At 36.6% G+C, this 25,510-nt stretch overlaps 1 protein-coding gene across 1 annotated transcript in view; it reads right to left on the bottom strand.

The window, feature by feature from the left end:
* Positions 1-25,510, bottom strand: part of PRKD1 (protein kinase D1) — a 353,210-nt gene that overhangs the window by 138,080 nt on the left and 189,620 nt on the right. The window contains exon 2 of the mRNA XM_030803432.1: positions 7,032-7,170. Within this exon, the coding sequence (XP_030659292.1) occupies positions 7,032-7,170 (139 nt within the window). The remainder of the gene's footprint in view (positions 1-7,031; positions 7,171-25,510) is intronic.

Genomic DNA, 25,510 nt, shown 5'->3' with positions numbered 1-25,510 from the left:
AATGCTATATAAAGTCAGTAATTTGCACTTTGTATAAAAGAAAAAAGAAGCTTAATAAAATGTTGTTACCATATTTTTTTTCTGGTTTATGGTTTAGGCACTGAATCGTAGGAGGAGTAAAACATGCTTATAAGGATTTCTTAAATATAGTGACCCTAAGACCCTATTTCCATTTTGATCAGAATTGTGAACTTATGATGGGATCCTGGTGATGCAGTGGCACTGTTATATTGCTTTATATTTTGTATTATAACTATAGAGAAGAACCTTCAGGGTTTTCTTAACCTCATTAAAGTTTGAGTATATGAATTAAATATTTACATTTTTATGATAATGGCCTATGATAAACATCATCTCAATGGTTCCCGAAGCTCACTGCTACTTTTGCTGTTACAAATATCATCAATGGTCCCTGAAATATAAACTCTTACTGTAATAGGAATTCTTTGAACAAGTCCTCAACTATTTCTGTTTACTTGTTCAAGTTCAAAGGGCTAAATGGTATTGAAATGGTATTAATAGTGACTGAACACTTAGATTCAAGCTCTGGTGTTACTCCTACTCTCTGCAGGACATAGGCAAGTTACAATTTACATTCTATAGCTTTTCAAATATCTGACTTCTCTACTTTCCAGAGTCATTGTGAAGGAAACAAATTACTTACATAAACTGCTTCAAAAACCTGTGATATTATGTAAGCAAAGATTTCATGCTTCCTAACTCCTACTTTTCTATGGCTCAAATCCTCCCCCTCTGTGCAGAGAGACTGGATCATCCTCTCAGACAATTTGTTCCATGGTCATCACCCAGAGGAGTATCTCTAGATACTAGAGTGGCCTGCTGAACCAGGACTCACCAGATACTCAGAGAGGGGAAAAAGTATTCCGTGAGCAAGTGAACTTGGGCATGATTTTGGAGAATTATGCTTCATGTTAGCGTGCACCAAAGTTCTGAAGAGTCTTGGAGCAAATAATTCCTTTAAAGTTGTTTAGCCCAACATTTTCCAAAGTTAAAGGACGAGGCTTCCCTTTTGTGGTATGTTTAATAAGCATACACATCACATTTAAAGGCTGCTTAGAGTGTGAGGAGAAGCAGCAATCTTAATAGTTTGCATTTATTGTGGAGTTGCTACGTATAGAAACTGTCTGAGGTGCTTTACAAGCAATAATTTATTTTAATTTACGTAAACACCTTACAATACAGGTGCTAGGGTTATCCCCATTTTACAGATGAGGAAACGTGGGCACAGAATGATTACAAGTCTTGGCAATGATGTAAGTAGTGAAGAATAGATAAAGGATATGAACTCAGATGCTCTGGCCCTGGAAATTATACTCTATCCTCATGCCTAATACTTTACTTCCAGAATGAAAACAAAAATAGAATGCATGTAATATTATCACTGTATGATACTTTCATCTAGTAGAAGCTTTTGTTTGATTAAAAAACAAACGAACAAAAAATCCTGAAGCCCAAGCCAAATGCGGTGGCTCACGCCTGTAATCCCAGCACTTTGGGAGGCTGAGATGGGCGGATCGCAAGATCAGGAGTTCGAGACCAGCCTGGCCAATATGGTGAAACCCTGTCTCTACTAAAAATACAAAAATTAGCCGGGGCATGGTGGCGTGAGCCTGTAATCCCAGCTACTCTGGAGGCTGAGGCAGGAGAATTGCTTGAACCCGGGAGGTGGAGGTTGCAGTGAGCCAAGATTGAGCCACTGCACTCCAGCCTGGGTGACAGAGCAAGACTCTGTCTCAAAAAAAAAAAAAAATTCCTGAAGCCCAAAGGTTTTGCAACTTGTACAAAATCACGAAGAAAATCAATGGTACTACCTTCCTGAGAAATTAGTTCTTCAGCCCCTCAGATAAGTACCTGAATCATTTGGCAAACACATTGAACAATGTATGAGGGCAAGACTTGGGGTGGGATAACGGAAATGTCATCACACTCTCACATAGCTGTAGCTCTCCTGAGAGTTCTGTTCATTTTTTCATTCCTCCTTCATCAACTACATCAAAATGGTTATTATGTTTGTTTAATTTTACTTCTAAAATATTTCCTGACCACTCTGCCTCATTTTCAGCTCTTCTGTCATGGCCCGAGAATAGGCCCATGGCTCTTCTGCCTGGACTACAGTGCCAGCTCTCTAATGAGGCGCCCTTCTCTTGATAGTCAGGACCAAAAACTAACTACATGTGGAAATAGCTTCTTGTAAAAGTTATAATACAAGATAATCTACTGTAAATCTATAATGAAAGAAGCCCAAGAAAAACATCTATTTTTTAACCTTAAATGTAAGAAGGAAAGATTCAACATTTATCTCTCAAACTTTTAAAACTCTGATTTTATTTGAGGAATTCTTTTTTTTATTTTTTTTTATTTTTTTTATTATTATACTTTAGGTTTGAGGGTACATGTGCACAATGTGCAGGTTTGTTACATATGTATCCAAGTGCCATGTTGGTATGCTGCACCCATTAACTCGTCATTTAGCATTAGGTATATCTCCTAATGCTGTCCCTCCCCCCTCCCCCCACCCCACAACAGTCCCCGGAGTGTGATGTTCCCCTTCCTGTGTCCATGAGTTCTCATTGTTCAATTCCCACCTATGAGTGAGAACATGCGGTGTTTGGTTTTTTGTCCTTGCGATAGTTTACTGAGAATGATGGTTTCCAGTTTCTAGTCTCTATTTAACTACCTACAAGATACATACACATACATACATAAACACACACATATACACACTGATAATTATTAGAGATCAAGCCAAAACCAACCAAACAGCATTTGAGTCATGTAAGTGTAGTCCTGTTACTAATTTGTTTGCTAAGGCTGAATTATCAGGATTTGATAGAGGCCCACCACGAAGAAGGCTTCAAATACATTCCATAACCTTGATTTTATAGTTCAGTACCATACACTTGAACTAGACTTTGGCTTTGGTAAAAAAAAAATTTCCATGTTCAGTGTTTTCCTACTTCTTAACAATAGTAAGAATGCTAGTCCTTTGTTTAACACACAAAGAGAATTTGCCAGTAGTGGCAATAGGTGGGGTAGGGAACTTTCATGCAGTTGTTATTTTTTTCCTCAATAACCCAATCCATCTACTCATGAGCAATCTTTTCCTGGCTTACTGCGTTTAAATGTACTAGCTCACACTAGTCATGTTTTTCAAAAAGAAAGGGAGGGAGAAAAAAATCAGCAAATTAGCCAGAAGCAGCTTGGTTAGTTTTCACTCCCAAATCAGTTAAAAGATGATGAAAAGTCTGGGCAGAAAATGATATAAGCAAAGAAAAGAAAATCTTGATGTTGTCTGAAGAAACAAAATTAACCTTGAAATTTTTCCCTATTTTTTTTCTCTCATTTTTACTGCAGTCCTATGTCAGAAAATGTTCCTGCTGGTAGATTGTTAGTTAAATATAAAAACAACCAGGTTATGTTTACGTCAAACTACAGAGTAAAATTTAATTTGTGATAAGGAAAAAGAAAGTTTGGATAAATAAAACTTAACAGTAAAACTACAGGCTTCAGAAGGAAAATGTCCACAGCTTGTTTATTCCTTTACCCACTGCAGTTTTGGTGAAACTGATGCTTAACTACACCTCCAGGAAACAGCATATATCCCAGGGCAATCAGCACCCTTCGTGTCCTCTTCAGGGACTAGGTCGGGAATGAGTATGTAATCCAAGCTCCCCTGCACCTATGGCCTGAAGTGTCCTTGCAGCTATCACTCGCCTTGCCACAAATTATAACATGGTACAATCCTACTCACTTGATAGGCCCTAATTTCTCTTATGTGGGCCAAAAGAATGCATAGCAAGAAGACTTGAAGTTCAGTTTATTTTTGAGGATATATCTAGAAATAATATTTTACAACAAATTGATATTTTTACAAAACGTTGTATATGTAGTAACTTTATTCTCATAGCCAGTAGTTAGTAAGTGAACTCATACATATTTATTGAGAACCTCGTATCTATGGATAACAAAAGGATGAGGTGGGGAAAAGATTGCTGAACACTGGTTAGGCCAGGTGAAAGTTGGATCTGCATTTAGTCAGGAAGGCTGGGAACTGTGTGTCCTATATGGCTCAGGAAAAGAATGGCAAGAATGGGTGGTAAAGTAATTCAGATTACCAACAGGTATTGCAGGCCCTGCCCCGGTATACAAAGTCATTGAAACTCCATCAAAGTGTGGTGTAAGACGTGAATATAATAAGCCGCATGCTATGTGGAGAAAAAAGAAATAGAAAAATATGGTCAAAAATGGTAGGGAGTTAGTGATTAAAATACAGTGAAAAAGACAGGGAACAGGAATGTGCACTTGGTAGAGATGGACAAGATGGACAGGCTGGAGTAGGAGAAGAGGAGTTCTACCAAGTGGAGATTTTGAAGCTGGAGCCTTGTCTTATTGGTGAAGTCAGGAATGGCACTATGGGTGACTGATAACAAAAATAAATAATAAGGAATCTGAAGAATCACAAACATGCATGTTAACAAAACCAAAGATGAATGGGTGCTTAAAATGGAAAGTAAGATTAGGAATCTGACACCAACTATTGCCATACTTAAATGGAAATGAGTCTTCGAGGAAAATAAATCACTTCACTGCAAAGAAGGTGACATAAATAATTAAATGGCAATGGGAAATTAGAAGAGGGCCATATCACTCAACTCCTCAACTAAGAGAGGAGGAAAATAAGAGGCAAAGCCTCTTGGAAATGGGGCATCACCTTCAGGAGAGTCAGGATGCAAGGAAGACATAAAGACCAGGAAAAAGAAAGGAACATCAGGCATTTGATCACAATAGACTCAGGGCCTAAAAGGCTAAGGGAAAAGAGATAAGAGATATGAGTAAGAAACAGGGTTGTAATACAAAGGGGTGGGATGGTTTAAAAAACTACTGTAAACATAAACATTTATTGAGCAAATCCCAATGCTAAGCAATAGAGTGGGAGAGGAGCTGGGAGAATACTGCTGCCGATGGTTACAGGTAAGCGCAGGAGATCTAAACATAATTGAGTGTGCGTGTGTGTGTGTGTGTGTGTGTAACTGATATACATAACTGAACAATTTAAAGGGTCAATGACATTGGGGAAAATGGCACTATGTCGTTCAAAACTAGAATTAAACTGTTAGAGAATAGCTCCTTTTAAATTCCAGCAAAATAGCTGGTAAGACTCAGGGAGCCCTTCTGGAGTCTGGTGCTGGGAAAGCAGGTAAGGAAATGGGCTGCTCTTAAATGCCCTCTCAACAACTGTGGCCAGGAAAACAGGAGAGATGGAACATAAAGGGTGGATGGCAGGGGAGGTGGGGCATAGGCACAATGAAGTTCTCAATTTGCGAAGATGGGAGAGGAAAAGCAGAATGCTGTTCTCACGCAGCAAGGGAATTCTAGAGGGCTACATCAGGTCAACACGAGGGAAGAGCAGGTCTGGCTCATTAATGCTGGGATAACATGCAAATAAGCAGTCCTCTCCTACATAAATACACCCACACACAGGTTGCATTCAATCTGTCTGCTACTACTCTAATGTGCTTGATAACAAAAGTAAAATGGAAAGAATAATACATTATATTTAGAAATGCAATTTTAAAAGTCCTCATATATTTCTGGACATTGACACAAGGCAAAAGGACTGATAAAACATATTACATTATTTACAAAGCAGCCTGGCTATGAGTTTAATATGAATTATGGCAAGAACTGATCCAGTGCATGATTTCCCTGAATAATTAATTTAGTGTTCAGAAGCAGGAAACTTAGAAAACAACATGTCTAGTCCGTAGTTTTGAGAGGTCAGCTGAAGTAAGCAAATGTCAAAAGAGCCAAAGGAAAGGAAAAAGGAAGACCCAGACAAAGCAAGTGACTTCTTCAAAAACAAGTAATAAAAAACCATCAAAGCTTTTGCTTTTTTAGTTTGTTTATGTAACAGCTGGCAACCCTACAGGCAATAGAAAAAATAATTACCTTTATCTAGCAAAAAAGTTGTTTTATAGGATCCATCTACAAAATGAAATTGTGGCAATCCCAGGATCTCACACAACTGTAGGCAACCAATAAAGATAAAAAGAGAACTAGACTGAATCAAAGCAAAGTGAATAAAACAAAGATAAACTGAATTATAATCAGTGCATCCAAGTACTGGGCTCTGAACAAGTTGAGGAACTTGAGGAAATACAGTTGAGACTCTGTAATGCTACTGGACTTCTTTTATTCAAAGAGATGGTAAACAAAGAAGGCAGGAGAGGAGAAAAGAGCAAGGCAATCCAAGTTTCTCAATAATTATTCAATTTTTAACAAAAATAAACAATAAAAATTTGGATACATTATCATTGCATTGAGTATCATTGTAAAGATCTCCACTCTAGCTGTTCTCTGGTGCTTTTTAAGAAGGTTAAATACATTCTTTTTTTTCTGTTTGGTTAGGCACAGTCCTATTACTAACTGCTAAATCCTAAACAAGAAATACAAATGTGAGCAGAAGCAAATGTAGCCATTTCTCAGGGACTGAGTTAACTAGCGTCACGTGGCGTGACCTGACCTGCTCTAACTCCTGGGCTCTGGCTTCCTCCTTGGTCTTGGCTTACCTCATAGCTACCGGACTTTTGACCTTAGTAAGTCAAAGGCTTCTTAGCCCTGGTGTTATTTCTTGGCTTCCACACATTCTGTACATTTGCAGCCCTGACAGCTAATTTAGCTTCACTGTTGGTGAGTTTCTTGTTTGCTTTTGCTGCTGTCCAAATGATTCAAGGTGCTGAATGACGCCATCTGTATGTTGCTAGAGGCTGAGAGGGGGCTGGGAGGGAACGTTAAGTCAAGAGACGTGATTGGAGCAGTTCTGGGTGTGGACACAGCCAGTTAAAGGGAAACCTTTTGTTTCCCTTTTTCATGTGGACAGAGCTCCAACATCTTCTCTTGGAGCTGAGTTTGAGATATGCTTTTTATGTTTCCTTAAAAACATATGCGCAAGAATTCTTCAAATACAACTTCTAATCTACGGATAAAGAAAAAGTACAAAAGTATACTACCTGACAAGACCACTTCAATAAGATCGCCTTCCTGGATATCACTGGCCGTTTTCACCAGCTGAAGGATGTTTTCAGAGGTAGGGTCATGGCGAAAAAGCAGGATCTTATCATACATTCCATAGAAACCACATTCAGGGAACTGCAAATACAAATACCACGAGAGTGTAAATGTCAAAATCCTTCCAAATATTTTGTTTTAAATATTTCAGGGCACAAATACAAGCTAATTAGAAAAGTTCAAAGTATCTGGATCATTAAAATATTTTAAAATTAAAAAAATAAATACATGGTAGAGTTGATATTGGGAAGACTCCAAATCAGAAGGAAAGAAATCACATAGATCATGGGGGCAGTAATGGTCAAGTGGTTTTCTAATTAGAGAGCAAGAAAACAAGAGAATATGAGATAAGATTAAAATAAGTTCTGGCAGTAAAGTGGTTAAGAAATATAGGTGGGAAGAGGTGTGCACTTTCAGATGATTTAGAGCAATCCAATAACATAAAAAATGGGAGTTGCTTTATTCCAATTCTATTACACATAATAATGGCAATTTGTTTGCAAAAAACTGGGTCTGTCTGTTTTGGCATATTCAAAAATAAGAGATGCCTCAATAAATCTAAACATATTCTGTATGTGAGCAGTAGCATTATCTAGGTCCTTTGATCAGGAGATCAGGGGAGGCAACCCAACTCTCCCTTCTGCTGCTGCCCCTACTGCATTCCATGCAGTCTGCCAATCCACAATCTCATGAGCAGTGTAAGAAAAGGTCCATCTGCACAGCATGGAGGGTTTTTGTTAAAGCAAACAACTTAGGCTAATTTATTATGTGAAAAGGGCCCTTTTCTTGTAATGACTTTTTCACATAATTATTAAAGAATGCTATTTCTGCCATAAATTGACATTTGTAATATAGTGGGAAAAGATGCAAACTCAGGGAAAAAGAAAATTATCTTTCTTCATCCTGGAACTGATGACAGATCTGACACTTACGTCAATATAGGTGGACTTTAAGAAGCTACTGTTGGGGAGAAGTGTCCAGAATCTAATACCTTCTGGAGATAAAAACAATACATTACAAACCTCTCTTTCTTTTTCTTAGAATTAGGGGCTAAATTCATATGAATCATTTTGTATGAACTAAAAATAAATATAATGAGAACATCTTATTGTTCTTAGTGCTGATGACCAGGCTTAAAACTAATTCTGCATGTCACTTAGTAAAGTTAACTTCTTTAAAAAAAAAAAAACAAAACACAACAGCTGAAATGATGTCACTGCTTCCAGTGTGCTAATTAAAAGAAAAAAAAAACTTAGTTCACTTTTTTTTTTTTAGAAATATCTCCAATAATACTATTAGAGCACAAGGAAACAAAGGGAAAATAAAAATAACATTTTCTCCACTTTAAAAAACAATGGATACCTCATGCACTATTTTAAAAATCGACTTCATTGAAGTATAAATTACATGAAATAAATTGATATAAGTGGATAAATCTATGAGTCTTGACAAATATAACTACCCATATAACCAAAATCACAATCAAGCCATGAGACATTTTCATCAACCCCAAAAGTTTTATTGCAATCTATGCAACCCACAATCTTAACCACAGGCACACATCTACATTCTGTCACCCTAGTTTACCTTGTCTGACACAGAATTTCATGTAAATGAAATCATAAAATATGTTATATATACTCTTTTCTGGCTGGCTTTTTTGCTTATTATAAAGTTTTTGAGATTCATTCATATATACATTTGGGTTCTTTCTCCTTTTATTACTTATTAGTATTTCATTAAATGGATCTAGCATAATTGTTTATCAGTTCACCCACAGATGGACATTGTAGTCTTTTTTTCCACTTTGCAGCTATTACAAATAAAAATGTAATGAACATTATGTACAAGTATTTCAGTGGGTACATGTTTCTGTTTCTTGTGGGTAAATACCCAGAAGCAGCATTGTTGGGTCATATGATAAATTCATGTTTGAGCTGCTGTATGTCTATCCTTAATAAAAATAACACCACATTATATTTATTATTGTAGCTTTATCCTAAGCCTGAAATTCAGGTAGTGAGAGCCTTCCAATGTTTTTTCCTTTTCAAGATTGTTTTGGATATAGGACCACTGAATTTCCATATACATTTTAGAAATGCTTTGTTGATTTCTACAAAAAGTTGTGAATTTATAAAAAGCCCACTCTATCATGTATTTCTTTATAGACCTGCTTTTGCTAATAAATCTTTGCATAACCAAATTTTCTCCTATATTTTATTCTACAAATTGCATTGTTTAAAATTTTACATTTGATTCTATGATCTACTTCAAGGTAAATTTTGAATGGGGCAAAATATATGGATTGAGGTTCATTTTTTTGCATATCTGGAAGATTTGTGCAGACTTGCTATTATATCTTCCTTAAATGTTTGGTAGAATTCTCTGCTGAAGCCCTGTAAGCCCAGATTTTCCTTTGCTGGAGGGCTTAAAACTTCATATTCAATATCTGTATAGTACACCTTAGACTTCAATTTCCTCTTAAGTGACTTTTGGCAGTTTGTTTATTTTCAGAAAGCTATCCATTTCATCCAAGTTGTCAAATTTATTGGCATAAAGTTATTCATGTGATTCCCTTACCACCCTTTTAATGACTATCCAGTTTGTAGTGATGTCTCTTCATTAATTTCTTATATCCTTTCTTTTTTGTTTGGTCTGGTAACAAATTTGTCAATTTTATCAGTTTTTCTTGTAATGAACCAGTTTTTGTTTCATGGAATTTCTCTATTATTTTTCTATACTTAGTTTCATGGGTTTCTTTTCCTATCTTTACTATTTCCATTCTTTAACTTTATTTTTTTATATATTCTTTTTTTAAATTTTATTATTTTATTTTATTTTATTATTATACTTTAGGTTTTAGGGTACATGTGCACAATGCGCAGGTTTGTTACATATGTATCCATGTGCCATGTTGGTATGCTGCACCCATTAACTCGTCATTTGGCATTAGGTATATTTTCTAATACTGTCCCTCCCCCCTCCCCCCACCCCACAACAGTCCCCGGAGTGTGATGTTCCCCTTCCTGTGTCCATGAGTTCTCATTGTTCAATTCCCACCTATGAGTGAGAACATGCGGTGTTTGGTTTTTTGTCCTTTAACTTAACTTTAATTTGTTCTTTTCTTCCTAGATTCTTATAGTGGAAGCTTGTATTATTGATTTGAGACATTTGAGACTTAGTTCTAATATGACCATTTAATGCAATAAATACTTCAGCAATATTTCACAAATTTTGATAAAGCTGTGTCTTTATTTTCTTTCAATTCAAAATATTTTCTATCATACCATATATAAAAACAAACTCAAAATAGATTACAGACATAAAGATAAGACCTAAAACTGTAAAATTACTAGAAGATGTGGAGACAACTCCATGACATTGGTATGGGCAATGATTTTTTTTATATGACCCCAAAAGCACAAACAAAAAAAAAGCAAATATAGACAAATGTTAAGACATCAAACTAAAAAGCCTCTGCACAGCAAAGGAAACAATCAACAGAGTGTAGAGACCACCTGTGGAACAACTCAATATCAAGAAAACAAATAATCCAATTAAGAAATAGGCAAAGGATCTGAATATACATGTCTCAAAAGTAGATGTACTAATGGCCAATAGGTATATGAAAAATAGACATTTCTTAAAAGAAGACATACAAATGGACAACACATATATGAAAAATTGCTCAACATCACCATTCAGAGAAGTGCAAATTAAAAACACAATGAGATATTACCTCAACCCTGTTAAAATGGCTACTACAAAAACAAAATGAACAGATAACAAGTATTGATGAAAATATGGAGAAAAGAGAACCCTGTACACTCTGGGGAATGTAAATAGGTACAGCAACTATAAAAACAGTATGGAGGTTCTTCAAAAAACTAAAAATATAACTACCATATGATCCAGCAATCTGACTTCTGGGTATCCATAAGGAATATCCAGAGGAATTGAAATGAGGATCTCAAAGAGAAAACTGCATTCCCATGTTCACTGCAGCATTATTCACGATAGCCAAGATATGGAATCAACCTTAGTGTCCATCAATGAATAAATATATATAGAAAATGTGGTGTATTGATACAGAATGGAATACCACTCAACCTTAGAAAGAAATATTAACATTCGGGACATGATTAAACCTGGAGAATAATACATTAAGTGAAATAAGCCAGGCACATAAAAACAACTACTGTATGTGGAATCTAAAAAACCTGAATGCATAAAAGCAGAGAGTAGAATAGTGGTTACCGGGGCTAAACGGTGGGTGAGAAATGGTCAGTAATGTTGGAAAAAGGATATAAAATTTAAGTTAGGAGGAGTAAGTTCAAGGTATCTATTGTATAATGAGGTGACTATAGATAATAACACTATATTGTATTTTTGAAAGTCACTAAGAGAGTAGAAAAATTTAAGTGTACTTACCACACACACAAAAAAAGGTAAGTATGCGAGGTATGCATATGTTAACTACCTTGATGTAGCCATTCCACAATGTATACATAGTTCAAAACATGATGTTGTATATGGTAAATATACATAAGTTTTGTCAACTAAAACCATTAATTAATTTTAAATACATGTAGTCTAAATTCCCTTGTGAATTTCTCTTTAACCCAGGGTATTCAGAAGAGTGTTGTGTAATTTCCAAATACTCAGAGATTTTCCAGATATCTTTATGTTCTTAATTCCTCATTTAATTCTGCTAAGGTCCAAATCCTACTTTGCATAAATTTGACACTTTTACATTTCCTAAGAGGTTTCATGGCCCAGAAGGTCAAACTGGGTGAATATTCTATGTGCATTTGAAAATAATGTGTATTCTGCTGTTGTTGGGTGGCAAGTTCTATAAATATCAATTAGATTAAGTTGATTGACAGTTTTTCAGATTTTCTATTTGCTTAATAATTTTGTTTGTTCTATAAATTAATGAGAAAGAAATATTGATGTCTTCACATATACTTGTGGATTTTTTTCTCTTTTTCCTTTCAATTCTATTATTTGCTTTAAGTATTCTGAAGCTCTGCTGTTAGGTGTATAAACAATGAAACTTGGTACATTTTCTTGAAGAATTTATCCTTTTCATATATGTGGTGTCCCTCTTTATATTTGGCATTATTTCTTGTCCTTCATGAACATATAACCATTTTAAACTTCTTAGAATTGTTTCCATGGCACTACGTTGTCATTCTTTTAATCCCTGTGTCTTTATAAAGTTGTTGTACACAACATATATATGTCTCCCTCATCTTTTTGTGCAGTCTGACAATCTCTACTTTTTTTTTTTTTTGAGACCGAGTCTCACTCTGTCGCCCAGGCTGGAGTGCAATGGTGCGATCTTGGCTTACAGCAACCTCCAACTCCTGGGTTCAAGTGATTCTCCTGCCTCTGCCTCCTGAGTAGTTGGGATGGCAGGCGTGCACACCACACCCAGCTAATTTTTGTATTTTTAGTAGAGATGGGGTTTCTCCATGTTGGCCAGGCTGGTCTCGAACTCCTGACTTCAGGTGATCCGCTCACCTTGGCCTCCCAAAGTTCTGGGATTACAGGCGTGAGCCACTGTGCTCGGCCAACAATCTTTACCTTTTAAGTTGCTTCTATCATTTATATTTTAATGTATATGCAATTAAGAATACTACCTTACCAATTTTTTTCTGTTTGTTACATCTGTTTTTTTGTTACTTTTTTTCCTTTTCTATATTATTTGATATTATTTGTTGGTACTTTACTTCTTTTTATCTTCTCTCCTGGTTTATTTGTATAATTATCCTATTTCACACACAACACAATGACCTTAAAGCTGTATATTTCCATTTCTCCTCTTCCTGCCTTTATGCTATTTTTCTGTCTTTTACATACACAAATGTTAGAAAAACCAAAATAGAATGGTATTTTTTTGCTTTAAATAATTAATTACCTTTAAAATAATTTTTAAAATAAAAAAGTATCTCATTTTACTATTTCTGTCACTCTTTATGGATTTGTATAGATTCAAGTTTTCACATGGTATCACTTTCTTCCATCTGATGAATTTTCTTTAGTATTTCATATAAGCTGGATGGCAAACACTTTTCTCAGATTTTCTCTCTGAAAGTTTTTATCTCATCTTTTTTTGGAAAGCTATTTTTGTTGTATATAGAGTTGTATGTTAATGTTTTTAACTCTTTAAAATGTAATTCCCTTGTCTCCAGCTTTGAATCATTTCTGATGAGAAGTATGCGTTATCTGTTCCCCTGTTTGCAATGTTTTTTCTTCCCTAATTATTTTACAGTTTTAATCTTCATCAATGACTTTAAACAATTTGATAGTGATGTGCTTTGATTTTTTTTTTCAGTTTATCTTGGTTGAGGTTCACTGTGCTTTGAACTACAGATTTATACATTTCATGACATTTAGAAAATTTTCACCTTTGTTTTTGTCTTTAGGGGAGGTTCAGTTTGGATAATTTCTATTGCTATGAGTTCACTGATATTTTCTTTTCTTTTTTTTTTTTGAGATGGAGTCTCGCTCTGTCGTGCAGGCAGGCTGGAGCGCAGTGGTGCAATCTCGGCTCACTGCAAGCTCCGCCTCCCAGGTTCAAGCCATTCTCCTGCCTCAGCCTCTCAAGTAGCTGGGACTACAGGCGCCTGCCCCCACGCCTGGCTAATTTTTTGTATTTTTAGTAGAGACGGGGTTTCACCGTGTTAGCCAGGATGGTCTCGATCTCCTGGCCTCATGATCTGCCCTCCTCGGCCTTCCAAAGTGCTGGGATTACAGCCGTGAACTACTGCGCCCGGCCAGTTCACTGATATTTTCTACTGTAATATCTAATCTGCCATTTAAATATATGGCATTAGTCGGTTCTCATGCTGCTATAAAGAAATACCTGAGGCTGGCTGGTTAATTTCTAAAGAAAAGAGGTTTAATTGACTCACAGTTCAGCATGGCTTGGGAGGCCTCAGGAAACTTACAATCAAGGCAAAGGTGAAGGGGAAAGCAAGACACCTTCTTCACAAGGCTGCAGGAAGGAGAAGTGCTGAGTGAAGGGAAAGAACCCTTATAAAATCATCAGATCTCATAAGAACTCACTCACTATCATGAGAATAGCATGGGAGAAACTGCCTCCATGATTAAGTTACCTCCCCCCCGATAATCCCCTTGACACATGGGGATTACGGGGATTACAATTCAAGATGAGATTTGGTTGGGGACACAAAGCCTAACCATATATACCCAGTAAACTTTTCATATAAATATTATATTTTTCGTTCTAAAAGTTGTGTTTGGTTCTTTTGTATGTGTTCCATTTCTCTCCTTAGTATGTTCATGTTTTCACTTAAATCCTTGATTTATTTTTCCATCAAGTCTATCACCTTTACCATTTCTGGTCTGTTTCCATTAACTGTTTACATTCTCGTTTTGAGTCATACTTTCCTGCCTTTTTTTTTCTTTTTTTTCTTTTTTTCGAGTCTGAGTCTAGCTCTATTGCTCAGGCTGGAGTGCAATGGCACGATCTTGGCTCACTGCAACCTCCGCCTCCCAGGTTTAAGCAATTCTCCCGCCTTGGCCTCCCGAGTAGCTGGGATTACAGGTGCCCACCACACACCTGGCTAATTTTTGTATTTTTAGTAGAGATGGGGTTTCACCATATTGGCCAGGCTGGTCTCTTGGCCAGGCTGGTCTCAAACTCCTGACCTCATGATCCACCCACCTTGGCCTTCCAAAGTGCTGGGATTACAGGTGTGAGCCACTGCACCCGGCCTCTTGCTTTTTTATATGTGTAAATTAGATGCCAGATATTATAAATTAATATGAGCAGTTGGACTTTGTTGTCTTTTTTTAATGGATATTGATATTTGTCTTGGCAGAACATTAAGTTAATTGCAGATCAGTTTTATCCTTTCAAGGCCTATTTTTAAGCTTTGTTAGGACAGCTCTATAGCAGTCTTTGTTCTGGGGATAGTTTATTCCTAGTACTAACGACTCTTTGAACATCTCTAAATATTCTCCCAAATGTTTAGTGAACTTTCTCCTATTTGCTTGACAGAAACTCAAATGTCTCTCAGCCCTATGAGAGCCCTAGGAAGCGGTCATTTCACAGCTTACCAACAACTGCGCTTTCTCCTGCTTTAGAGTTCCACCCTGTGCATACACAGATTTGTATTCAGTCAAATACTAAACCAAATCCTTACACAGATTTCTAGAGCTCTTTCTTTGTATAAGTCCAGCCTTTCCATTATTATTCCCCCAAATCCTGTTGTCTTGGCCTCCCTGAGCTCTTATCTCTGTCTTCTTTAAGCAGCGAGACAATTAGGCTCTGCTCGGGTTCTCCCTTTCTATACTACACTCTGGTCCTGCTGCTAGGCAGGAAGCTCGGGTGTTTATAGTACTTACCTTGTTTGTTTCCCTTTTCTGAGGGATCACATTACTGCACGGTGTGTTGGCCAATGTCTAAAACAGTATTTTATAAATTTTGTATTGTTTTCCTATTTGTTTAGAGCAAGAGGGCATGTCTCAAACCAGTTACTCCTCATGCACTTTTAAAATAGAGAATAGTAATATTGTCTACTTAATATTTTGACTATTTAATTCTATGTAAACTGCATTTTACAAGAAAAGTGAAAGAAAAAGGTAATCTCCGTAACTGGTAAGAGTGCATTTTTAGGATAAGCAATAAAATGAAATAAAAATACAAAATGTATGAATTATCATATAACTCTCAGGCTCCAGTCTTAGCTACACTGGGTGGAACTTTAAGTAACAGTTATAAGGTTGTCCCTGATTAGAAAACAAATACTTATTAAAATGCAGGACTGTAATTAAGACACAGATCCTCTTTCCATATCCTTTCCCAAACCTTGGGTAGCTAATTCTGATTTAAAGAGTAGAGAAAAAATTCAAGGGATTTAGTGTTTGGGCTGGGGCGTGTAAGAAAATAATAGCTGGAGAGAAAGATGAAACAGCAAACTATTTCCCTGAATAATAGCTCAAATTTATAGAGACTTCTAACTCATGTGCTGTCAATTTGCTTGTGTGATGCAAGAGTCAGGTGGGAAAACTCAAGAGGCTTAGGAGGCAAGGGTTCTACTAGCTCAGCACCATTCCAGTGCAGTCTGGTCTCATTCATATGCCTCTTGCTTTCTTCAAGAACCCTTCTATATTCCATTTCTCTCTGTTTCTGTACTGCTGACATTTGAACCTCACATTTTGTGTGGTGCCTCTTTGTAAAACGATGGTTACAATGTAATAAATAATTTGGTGTTCAAGTAAGGCTCGAATGCCTCAAATCCTAATTATTATTACGTTTCTTTCTAAGGGTGGCTGAGAAGACATTAAAAAAATTAGGTAGAATAATACCAAAATATGCTGCACATATTAAAGCTATCATTTAAACACGATATTTTTCAATGAAGGTAGTGTTATAAGTGATCATAAAGGTAATCTGCAATATCAAAATGACTAAAGTATGAATATTCTCTCTCCTATATCCATCTGTTTCATAGACATGGCTCTTTGCCTTCAAGCCATTCAGAAACAGGTTGTAGAGCTCTATGAAGTAGGTCACACATGTGAACGTGGAGACCTAGCTTCTTAGGACAGTTGTCACGGTAGCAGAAGCTGAAGGTTTACATTTTTCTAGATTGTTCCTTTTATTATTGGATAAAAATGCATATTGGTCTTCAACTGTTAAGAGAAAAATCCATTTTATTGAACATAACATTCTGCCTAAATGGAAACTATATACAATAAAACTTAGCAAAATCGTACTTTAAAATGATGTCTGGAGGGCGAAAAGTGTACTGAAACAATGCCTGACAACTGAAAAGAGAACATATTGGGGGAATACACTCAGAGAACATCATTCTCTAATTTGGTCATAATCATCTGTTTTTATGTGAAGGTGTGTGAGCTTTGAAATCTGAAAACCCTCATTAAACTAAACAGGCTTTCAGAAAGGCTCAGAGGCTTGTAAACTCAGCTGGAGCTTATTACAAGATCAGTTCTGTGTTTCTCAGAGGCTTTGTGGTTGTGAGTGCAAACATCTGAGATAAGTGATTTCAAGCTCTCTCCAAGTTTGAATCTAACAAAACTGGCCACTGTGAAAATATGGCCAACAGTCCAGGCACTGGTCCTAAGCTCTTTAATTCTACCCTATGCTGGAAAGCTTTATGCTGCTGTGTGTATCATTTGGCATTTTTGACCACAGAGCACAATTTACTGTTACATTTCACTATAAATTCATGGTTGGCCAGACAATGTGCTCCAGAGTAGAATAAATACATGTTTTAATGAGTAGCTGAAATGTGAACTGGCCAACGGGAAACCTAAGGAACAAAGGGTGCTTTTCCATAGTTGGGCCAATCACAAAAGGCAAGCAATACTAGAAACAAATTAATCCATGACTCAGTCAAGTGGAACAAAATGGAAAGAGAGACATGGCCCAATTAGGAAATGAAAATACTCTGCCAGTTTACTTTTGCTAAAAGGTGAGGATTCAATAAAAGTTCTGAAATTAAATTATTCTGGTCAATAATGGAATATATCAGGCAGTTGAATATTGCAACCTTCTCATTAACTATGATTCTCAAGTCATTTTCCAAGAACTCTCTCTTTCCACAATAATTAGTGACATTGAGTGCACCCCCTTAATGAGCAAAGAAATACTTTCTAACATAGCCGAAACACTCCTTAAGTGTTGTGTCCCAGGAGTAGGCGCATGATAAGGACACATCGTGTGATCAAGTGTTTTAACAAGAGTGCCTAAAAAAATGGGTGAAAATGTCTCTTAGCTCCCTTGGTGGAGTGGTTCTAGCATTCAGCTGTAAGGGACAGTCCAAAGTTGTTCTGAAAGCGGTAGATCCTGAGGTCTACTGGATCATTTGAGAGAACCAAGACAGCAAACATAAACTTGTATTATTAACTTCTGCCCAGGAAATAAAACCATCCCCTTTTTAATCACCCTTACAATTTTTAAAAAATCATCTAACATCAGACTATAGAGATTTAAGTATATCAATGAAAAGACAACAAATACGTATTGAACTGGGTGATTATCTCGTATGTAGCAATATAGCTGTAACAACAAAAATGTATGGGATAGTTTAAGCCCACCAATAGCATTAACACTAGAGTTCCACTTAGAAACCACATTATAAAGTATAAATGAAAGGAAGAAAAGATAAAGTGAATAATCCAGTATTATTTGGAGACATATTTCCGAAATTTCTTCAAGTTTGGGTACAGACTTTTATTTAGTGATTTTATATCCTCAAAAGTAGGAACATGAAAAAGAATTACATACTGTGACCACATAGCTATGTGTCTAGTTTCTGAATGTAATCTTAAGAAACAGAAACCAGAAAAATAAAAAAAGACTTTCCTTTTCCCTCCCTTTCTTCCACCTTTCTCCCTCCCTCCTTCACTTATGCCAATTCCCAACCACCACCACCACCACTACCACCACCACTCCCTGCCAAAGTAGGCAGAAAATGAATGATGTTCTATCATACAATAATTAAAAACCACCATCGAAGATAGGGCTTTGCTATCTCTCCTAGTGGCAACTTACACTTTAGATTCTTGGTTGAATTACTGAGGTGTCTGTCCAGAAAATCTGATTTGTGAAGATAAATCTGTAATACCTATTTTCATAAAATATTACTTAAAATCTTTTACCTTTTTTTATTTTTTAACCCATTTTACTTTGTTATTTTCTGAGCCATGGGCATGCTGTTCAAATGCAGATAACTCTGAGAAAAGTCACACACCTTGTAATGCTCCTTCTGTAGTTCTTTGTTTCACATCAGCACCTGCAATCACGTAACTTTCTGCTCCACAAGTCCAATGATTCCTTCTTTGTCTTTTCTCTTCTCTTCTCTTATTTTCTTTCCTTTTCTTTTTGGAGACAGAGTCTCACTCTGTTGCCCAAGCTGGAGTGCAGTGGCGCTGCAATCTTGGCTCAGTGCAACTTCCACTTCCCAGGTTGAAGTGAGTGATTCTTCTGCCTCAGCCTCTGGAGTAGCTGGTATTATAGGTGTGTGCCACCATGCCTGGCTACTTTTTGTATTTTTAGTAGAGACAGGGTTTCACCATGTTGGCCAGGCTGATCTTAAACTCCTTGCTTCAAGTGATCCGCCAGCCTTGGCTGATCCTTGGCGGATCCCAAAGTGCTGGGAGTACAGGCATGAGCCACTGTGTGGCCCCAGTGCTTCTTTTGTAAAGGAATGCCTAACACCAGGTGTCTACCAACTTCAGAAATCTTCGAGGTCCAAATTTAGAAACACAAAAGTCACTCTGGTTAGTCTTCTTCTCTACATTGTATTGATAAAATAACTTCCTTTTCTCATTCAAGACATGACTTTAATTTACTCCACTCTGTTTTCCTAAAGGCAGGGCTAGAATCTGACCCATAGATTATCTTCTGCTTAGATCTCTCTTTTTTTTTTAGCCACTCTCCTTTCTATTAAGTTCAAAATCTGATTGTTTAAAAAACTGTTTTCCTTCATAATTTTAAATTTGGACCTTAACTTTACCCTCTCTATTTGCATTACAGCAAAAATAAAATAAAATAAATGGGAAAAGATATCTAAGACAAAAAGGAATATATCTAATTAAAGAAAGGTCTGCCTGGAATCTTTTGAAATTAAAGTTTTGAATGTGAAATGGCAGATTTTGGCTATGAGATTCTAAAGTTGGTTGTCCTGCAAGATATAGAAATACACATGTAACTTGAACTTGCTTAACCTTTGGAGAATAAAGCTAGACTACAAATCCTCCTTCCTTGAGCATATAAATATATTGATGTTTTGTATCAAGTATTGCTAAAGAAGTCTAATAAATTACAGGTTTCTCTTTAAGGCAGATGTGACTGAGTGAGATATTTAATAGTTGGCGAAAACCTTTTATTTTAATTTGAATAACATGTTATCTATTAAAAAGATAAAAGCAATAAGATATGACTTAATAAATCATTAACTCTATTACAGCAATTTCTGTGTATAGACTTCCTGGAGGTAGTTTAAATCATTATTTTGTTGTATATAATTTTTGAGTTTTAAAACAAATGTTCATATCAAGCAATTACAGGAGATAATAATTAACGAGAGCCTCACTATCGTTGTGTAAAAACATATTATCTTGCATTATACCTTGACAGATTACTAGTTAGTGATAGCTATTAGAAGTCTTAGTAGACACTTTGAAATTATTCACACAACAGTAATTAGGCGTGTGGATGTGCAGCTTGGAAATGAAAAAAATGTACTTCACACTTCACACTATTTGTCTCACTCAATAAAACTGTCACTATAGCATAATGAAGATTTTTTATATTTCATAAAGGCTAAGTGTTTATTATTTTAACAAATTAAAAATAATGGACACGTGTTGAACAAAATGAGGGCTATGACAGCAACTAAAAAAGTTTAACCAAAAGAATCATTAACTTTAGAGAAGAAAAACTCATTTTAGAGATGAGTAAGTTGATGTCAAGAACACATTAAGGAATATGTTCAAGGTGGCAGTGGTAGGTAGTGCCAGAATAATAGCTAAGAGCTAGTCTCTTGAATTTTACTCCTTGATCTTTCCTCTCAGTTCTGCTTGTCTTAGAAAGGAAATACAGAAAGAATGGCCAAATGTCCAACAAACAGTGATTCAGAACTGAAATCCCTGAGCACTTTTCTTTACCAGAAAGCCCTGGACCCAGGCTTTTGGATTTTGAATAAAACCAAAGTAAATGAGCTTTGTAGCAGCTGTTCCTGGCTATCTTCAACTCTACTATTTGACCCAGCAATCCCATTACTGGGTATATGCCCAGAGGCCTATAAAACATTCAACCATATAAAGACACATGCACATGAACGTTCATTGCAGCACTATTCACAATAGCAAAAACATGGAATCAACCTAAATGCCCATCTATGACAGACTAGATTTTTTAAAATGTGGTACATATATACCACAGGATATGATGCAGTCATTTAAAATAATGAGATAATGTCTTTTGCAGGACCATGGATGGAGCTGCAGGCCATTATCCTTAGCAAACTAACACAGGAACAGAAAACCAAATACCACATCTTCTCACTTACAAGCGGGAGCTAAATGATGAGAACTTAGGGACACAAAGAAAGGAACAACAGACATTATTGGGGCCTAATTGAGGGTGGAGGGTAGGAGGAAGTAGAGGAGCAGAAAAAAACTAACGATTAGGTACTAGGTTTAGTACCTGGGTGATAAAATTGTTTATACGACAAACTTTCATAACACGAGTTTACCTATATAACAAATCCGCACATGTACCCTGGAACCTAAAATAAAAATTAAAAAATAAATAAAGTTCACCATGAATATTATCATAATTAATGTTTATAAACTTGCCTCAATCACATTTCTATATTTTACATGTTTATGTATACATATATGACATATGTCATGTGTACATACTTGCATATATACTTATACTTGTTTGTATGTTTATTACTTCATTGACTACCTCCCAGAACCACTGCAGAGATTAGATGAACAAACATATGTAAAGTAATTACTACTGGTCCAGACTCATAGTAAATGCTTTATATATGTTCGTTGTTGTTATTATAAGTAGCCATGACCTTGAGAAGTTCTTCTAGGCCACTCTGTTCTAGTTAAAAAACGTCAGATAAGGAGCGACACAGACACATATATCATGCACACTCAGTGGTCTTTCTGCTTGCCTTCTATAACTTCAATACGGCTCCACATGATCTCTAATTGGCTCTACCTAAGTCCCAAAAACTAAAAAGGACAAACTAAGGTTTTCTTAACTTCCATTTTGTTAATTTTACTGACACATATATTCTCATTATATCTATATATCTTGTTTTTCCTCAAAATTAACCTATATTCAGTGACAAACTGATTTTTTTTAAAAAACCCTTTCTTTTATTAATATTATGACATTTTTACATTAATGCCATGTATCGTGCTAGAATCAAGCAAGGGCCATAGATGTGGATGCTGGCATGGATTCAGTGGAATTCCATTGTTCTGACTGTGCTACAAATGATCCTTTGGTTCCAAGGATAAAAATCTCATTTCCCAAAGCCAAATCCCCAAGGAGGTGGTGTATTTCTTTCTTCTTTGTACTGATAAGTGGACAGTGCATCTGATTTAAAGGAGCAAAATGAAAACAATTTCTCTCATTTACTTTGATGTTCCTTGAGATAGGAAAGAATTTCTTCTCCCCTTGTAGAATGCTGTACGGCTTCTGGAAAAAAACGCTGTAGTATGTAGGAGAGGAAAGGCGAGCCAAAGACAATAAAACCACCTGCCACCCCAACATAAGTGACGTTTATTATTTTGGTCTTTCCGTTCACTCCCAAGTGGCCAGATGTCCTCAGCTGAACCGACGGCCAATAGCAGATTTTGTACCCGCCTACAAAGACCTTTCTATGCTTGTATTAAAAAGGTATCTGCAAAGGTTCTATGAATATCTGTGATGTTTGGGATCTTGATTCAGGTTAGTAGGTCATAGAGAAATGTATCATACTTCCAGCAAATCTGACTAATGGTCTGTTGCTGTCTCTCTTAAAGGAAGATATAATTTACAAAGACTAAATCTAAAGAACAGTAAAAAATAGCAAGTTACACTTGACCCCATGAAAGGTTGAAATTAAAAATGAGATATTGAGAAAAAAATCTATAGATGTTCATGTTCTTTGCTTTAGGATACAGTAAAAAATGAATATCAAGGTAAAATGTTATACTGTGACTATGCATAAAATAGTTAATTCCTTTCATTTTTCATGAATATAATCGATCAATATATATCTAGGCTAATATGAAATAACTTCATTTTGTTAGAGAAACAATGGCAGCTTACCTACTGAGAGTTAGATAAATACCTTGTCACATAAGTTATTCAGTACAAGTTTGTATCTTCATTTTATTGGGTAACTGGGAACACAGTAGTAAACAATACAAAGAGCCCTTACCCTCATGGAGGTCAGAGATATGCCTAAAATTCTTGACTTTCATGGGATTGTCACAGTCAATCCCCAAAAAGCTAACATCCTGACATTCTTCATCCTGCTCCCTTTATATTTCTGTAATCCAATTTGCTTTATAATCACAAGACTATAAAGAAGTCAGAGTGAGAAATGTTTTAAGCAAGATATTTTGAGAGGAGTTTCTTTGCTTTTAAAAAAGGGCAGAACAAACTTTTCTTGAGAGAAACCTAGTTTACACCCAAGATACCTGAGAAATCTAGGCTTGTGAATAGGCCGGTAACTAGAAGTTCTCAAAAATCTTTATTGTATTCTAGAAGAAACTGGGAGTGCAGAAGAGGCTAGCTGCATGAGTGTGTCGTTTCATCTAGATTCCGTCACTGCACTAATTCACATGCCTTTTCACTGGAAGGGAGAGAAAGGGTATATATAAAAATTAAAACGGAAACATTTGAATTAAACATGGTATTTTATATATAGACGGAGAAAGAGAGAGAAAGCTAGTTTGAACACAGAGAACCAAGAAGAGAACCAAAAAAAATTTTGATGTCTCACTTTAAATTCATAGAACATAAAATTCACTAGTGGAGACAAGAACATGTTAGGAAACAGAACATCTTGCCTCACAAAACTTCAAACACAACAATCAAAATTCAGATTGCAGACAAAACATTCAAGATATATTGCACTTCAGATTCCACCCCATTTATAGAAATACGCCTCACAAGAAGGATCTGAGTTCCCTGCATGCACGCTCCCTTGAATCGACTCCAGGCAGGCTGTCTGCCCAACCTCTACTCTCAAATCTCTCTCTTTAAACTGCCAATCAATGCCCTTCACATTGCCAGCTTCTATGGGTAATTCTCAGTTCCTCACAGACATTTTAACAGCATTTGACCCAGTGGATCACTCCCTTTTTCAAACAACACACTTTCTTCTCTGGATTCCAGAATAGTGTATTCTTTTGTCTTTCCTCCCACTTGACTGGCTATCACTTTTTAGTCACTTTTACTGAATCGTCTTCTTCTTTCCAATCTCTAGATAGGTGCTGGAGTGTTCAGGACTCACTCTTCAGAAAGTTTATTTTCTCTATTTATCATCACGCTCTTAAAGGATCTCATCCAGTCTCCAGACTTTAAATATCGTTTATACTCCGGTGACACAAATTTCTAACTCTATCATTGAGCCTCCCCTTAAAACACGGACTCATCTATCTAACTGATACACCACCTCTGCTGAGATATATCTACAAGGTATCACATATTAACATGTTCAGAACAGAACTCTTAATTATCAGCCCCCACTGCCCCTCTTTGCTGCTCCCCATCTCAAGAAATGTCACTACCATCCAGCAGTTCAGTTAGAAATCCTGGATTTATCTTTGAATTTTCTTTTTCTCTCTCACATATCTAATCTGTCAACAGATCTTGTTGCCTGTACATTAAAAGCACAATATACTCCAAATCCAAAGTTTGTCACCATCTCTACTGCTGTCTCCCTAGTCCAAGCCACAACCTCTCCAAAACCTGAATTAACTGCACAAGCCACCTGCCCCTACTCTTGCCCCCAACAATCTACTCTACAAAGAGGAATTGGAGTCATTCTTTTTTTAAAAATTTTATTATTATTATACTTTAAGTTTTAGGGTACATGTGCACAACGTGCAGGTTTGTTACATATGTATACATGTGCCACGTTGGTGTGCTGCACCCATTAACCCATCATTTAGCATTACGTATATCTCCTAATGCTATCCCTCCCCCATCCCCCCACCCCATGACAGGCCCCAGTGTGTGATGTTCCCCTTCCTGTGTCCATGAGTTCTCACTGTTCAATTCCCACCTATGAGTGAGAACATGCAGTGTTTGGTTTTTTGTCCCTGCGATAGTTTGCTGAGAATGATGGTCTCCAGCCTCATCCATGTCCCCACAAAGGACATGAACTCATCCTTTTTTATGGCTGCACAGTATTCCATGGTGTATATGTGCCACATTTTCTTAATCCAGTCTATCATTGTTGGACACTTGGGTTGGTTCCAAGTCTTTGCTATTGTGAATAGTGCCACAATAAACATACGTGTGCATGTGTCTTTATAGCAACATGATTTATAATCCCTTGGGTATATACCCAGTAATGGGATGGCTGGGTCAAATGGTATTTCTAGTTCTAGATCCCTGAGGAATCGCCACAATTAAGACAGAATTTCGCCCTTTTTGCTCAGGCTGAGGTGCAATGGCATGATCTCAGCTCACTGTAGCCTCTACCTCCTGGGTTCAAGTGATTCTCCTGCTTCAGCCTCCAGAGTAGTTGGGATTACAGGTGCCCGCCACCATGCCCAGCTAATTCTTTTGGATTTTTAGTAGAGACGAGGTTTTACCATGTTGCCAAGCTGGTCTTGAACTCCCAGCCTCAGGCGATCCACCCGCCTTGGCCTCCCAAAGTGCTGGGAT

This window comes from Nomascus leucogenys, chromosome 22a (genome assembly GCF_006542625.1).
Source record: "Nomascus leucogenys isolate Asia chromosome 22a, Asia_NLE_v1, whole genome shotgun sequence".
Classification (NCBI taxonomy): Eukaryota; Metazoa; Chordata; class Mammalia; order Primates; family Hylobatidae; genus Nomascus; species Nomascus leucogenys.
Note: the sequence above shows the minus strand (reverse complement) of the source record. Positions and strands in the feature narration are given on the sequence as shown.